This window comes from Pituophis catenifer, unplaced genomic scaffold (genome assembly GCF_029215685.1).
Source record: "Pituophis catenifer annectens isolate HBS135680 unplaced genomic scaffold, rPitCat1.0.hap2 SCAF_20, whole genome shotgun sequence".
Taxonomy (NCBI): Eukaryota; Metazoa; Chordata; class Lepidosauria; order Squamata; family Colubridae; genus Pituophis; species Pituophis catenifer.
Window position 1 is genome coordinate 1,180,772 of NW_027256900.1, and position 3,540 is coordinate 1,184,311.

Here is a 3,540-nt window from a genome sequence, read left to right on the forward strand (position 1 = left end):
TCATATTAAAAAAATCTAATGGAAAGAAGTTTCCTAAATCTTTTACGGTAAACTTTATTCTCAGTTTTAATATGAATATATCATCATACTTAAATCTTTTTTCAATTCCATCCCTCTAGCCTTTATTAAGTAGAAAAGTACTTGATTGTAATGTTAAATTCTGAAAGCAAAAGGGAAGAACTAAAGGAAGAATCTGCCAGTTATTATACTTCCTGCATCTGTTTAAAAGTAGTCAGAGGTTTCATATTTACCTCAGTGAAGACCAGAGGCTACTTATCTCCATCCATTTCTGCCTCCATTTTCCATGGATGGAGAGTCCTAATCTCTTTTCTTTGGCATTTCTTTTCTTCTGCTCAGTCTCTGCCTCAGTCCAAGTGTGTGGAAAGTTGTCATCCTGGATTTGTCAAGAGGGCTCGAGAAGGAGAGCCAGTTTGCTGCTATGACTGCGTTCCTTGTCCGGAGGGGACCTTCTCCACTCAGGAAGGTGGGTCACACTGAGGAAAATGGGAGGCTTTGTGGAACTGGATCCATCCAGAACCTTTTCATGAAAGTGGAAGTTAAAAGACAGATGGAAGCTCACATGGGTTTTTTATTTTTAACCTGCACAATTTCTTACCTAAAAGGAAGTAAATCAAGAAGACTTTGAATGAGGGATTGGGAAGAGATGGGAGCTGAGAGACAGTCGCTGGCCCAAACATATCTATTCAGATTTCATGTTTAAAGTGAAAATTTCTCTTTAGTGTGGATGTTTCCTGCCACATTTACCTCTCTGGGACCATCCAAGTTCTTTGAAACTTGAGGGACTGTCTTAGGTCCATCACCTGGAAGGATTACTATGATACCTTCTACATGCGCCTCCCCTTGAGGATCTCCGAGTTGCTGGTCCACAGGGAGGTAGTGTGGACAGTTATGGGGGAACCTCATTACACGAACATTCTGACAGCCAATTAGATATCCCAGGATAGGAAACCTCTGAGTCAATATATTAAGAAGTGCCATGGGTCAGGTGTCGGGATGTTTGCTTAGAAAGATTAGCTGATTCATTATTAACCTCTGATAATGTAGGTTCCTATGAAGATTCTGCACATTAACCAGGAAATAATTAACATCCTAGGACTTCCTCCAGTTTCAAGAGACTTCTCTCTACATTTGTTTGCAAATACATATTCTTTTGGTGAAATTGTTAAGGAACACATCTTGGAAATTAATCCTGCTATCAGTTTAAGATCTTTGTTGAAAGATAGGAGGATAGAATATTAAAGAAATATTATTTTTTGGCTTTCTCAGATACACAAAAATGCACCAAGTGTCCAGATGATAAACATCCAAATGAGGACAGAGTCCAATGTATCCCCAAAGTCATAACCTTCCTGTCTTATGAAGAACATCTGGGCATCATCCTGGTCTGTTTTGCTCTACTCTTCTTCCTAACTACAGATCTTGTTTTAATCATTTTCATTAAATACCGAGAAACTCCCCTTGTCAAAGCCAACAACCGGGACCACTCCTACATCCTCCTGGTCTCCCTCCTGCTTTGCTTCTTGTCTCCTCTTCTCTTCATTGGTCAACCAAGGAAAGCTACCTGCCTTCTCCGACAAACAGTCTTCAGCATCATCTTCTCAGTTGCCGTTTCTTCTCTCTTGGCCAAAACCATCACGGTGGTGCTGGCCTTCCTGGCCACAAAACCAGGAAACCGAGTGAAGAGATGGTTGGGGAAGAGCTTGGCCAACTCCATCATCCTTTCTTGTTCTGCTGTCCAAATTATCATCTGCTCCACCTGGCTGGGAGTTTCTCCCCCCTTCCCTGACTCTGACCTCCACTCCCAGCCTGGAGAGATCATCCTGCAATGCAACGAAGGGGCCGTTGTCATGTTCTACGTCACCCTCAGCTACATGGGCTTCCTGGCTGCCATCTGCTTCACGGTGGCTTTCCTGGCCAGGAATCTGCCTGGGGCCTTCAACGAAGCCAAGCTGATCACCTTCAGCATGCTGGTCTTCTGCAGTGTCTGGGTGACTTTTGTGCCCACCTACCTGAGCACCAAAGGGAAATCCATGGTGGCTGTGCAGGTCTTCTCCATCCTGGCCTCCAGTGCTGGGCTGCTGGGCTGCATCTTCATCCCCAAGTGCTACATTATCCTTCTGAGGCCAGACCTCAACACAAAGGAGCATCTCACAGCCAGAACAAATGTAAAAGCATGAGAAATAACACAAATATGATATTGGAAGAATTATTACATTTTCTTTTATTTGAAAGGAGATATTAAGTCCTTATATAGTATGCAGAAGTCAAAGAAAATCATATCTATATGTTGCACAATGAAAATTTTTGAATGACTGGAATTCTTGTTGTTCCCTCCCCTTTCAATAAATCTTGCTAAAGAGAACTCTGAGAGTTATTCAGAGGAATTTGCCAGCTACTTTATGTGACACTTATAGAAAATAATGTGGGCACTTGTTCCTACTGACAGCAGCTAAAAGTGTGTTTGTGAGAGAGAAGGAGTAGGAGAAGAGGCCAGGAGGAAGCTGTGGGAACCAAGCACCAGCCTGGTTGCCTGATCTTCTCCGTGAGAATGCCGGAATGATGGGGAGGGAAATCTTATATAATTCTTTCTTGATTTCCTGATAAAACCTCCTTTGCAGAAAGTGTTCAGCAGAACAGCTCTCTGGGATTTCAGTTTGGGATTGTTTTTAATTTGGTATGTACTTTACACTAAAATAATAATTAAAAAAAAGTAAATAAAAAAATAAAATGTGTAAAGAAATTTCAACTGTATTTTTTTTTTCTTTCCTCAACCAGAGAAAGAAAATAGCAGTTTTCAGGCCCTTTAATTTTCAACTCTACAATTTCTACCTAAAGCATTTTCTCTGCTCCTCTTCCAAGCTTGTCTTGTCTGTGAAGGGCTGGAGAAGATGCCCAGAGAAAGGGACCCTGAGACTCTCCCCAGGAGGAGGTCGAAGGCAGTGGCGAAATTCAAAAATTTTCCTTACTGGTTCTGTGGGCGTGGCTTGGTGGTCATGTGACTGGGTAGCCGTGGCTTGGTGGTCATGTGACCAGGAAAACCCACTATCAGACTTTACACAAAAATAACACAAAAGCTATGCAACTGACTCAGAAATAATGCAAAAGCAGCTGGACTTCACACAAAATGTCTGTCACAGAGAGCTCAAAAACAAACTATCACACTTCACACAAAAATTGTGTTTTGTGATGAGCTTTCCCCCCCAGGAATGTGCATTTCCAGCTGTGGAACAAGAAGAGCTCCAAAAACAAAATGTTCCTTTTTATTATTATTTTTTTTATGAAGATGATCATGGCATAAAATAAAAAATAAAGGTAGGAAAGGAATGGAAAAGGGAAAGAAAGGAGAAGGAGAAGAGTGGCCTAAAGGGGAAAAGAAAAGAAAGGGGAAGGAAAGGAAAGGAGTGGAGTGGAATAGCTGAAAAGTCCGAAGTCCAAGAAAAAGGCTTCTTCCCCCCAATTCAGAACCTCTGGGGTTGGAAGCATCTGGCCAGGACACCCCCCTCCTCCCTCCTTCCTTTC

The 3,540-nt window shown here is 42.1% G+C and overlaps 1 protein-coding gene across 1 annotated transcript; it reads left to right on the top strand.

The window, feature by feature from the left end:
• Positions 1-363: 363 nt before the first annotated feature.
• LOC139326259 (vomeronasal type-2 receptor 26-like) lies at positions 364-2,198 on the top strand (the record flags this gene model as incomplete). The annotated part of the gene is made up of 2 exons (XM_070956416.1): positions 364-484; positions 1,288-2,198. Coding segments are annotated over 2 exons (1,032 nt in total), but the record flags the coding sequence as incomplete, so codon positions are not given.
• Between the last annotated feature and the right edge of the window lie 1,342 nt (positions 2,199-3,540).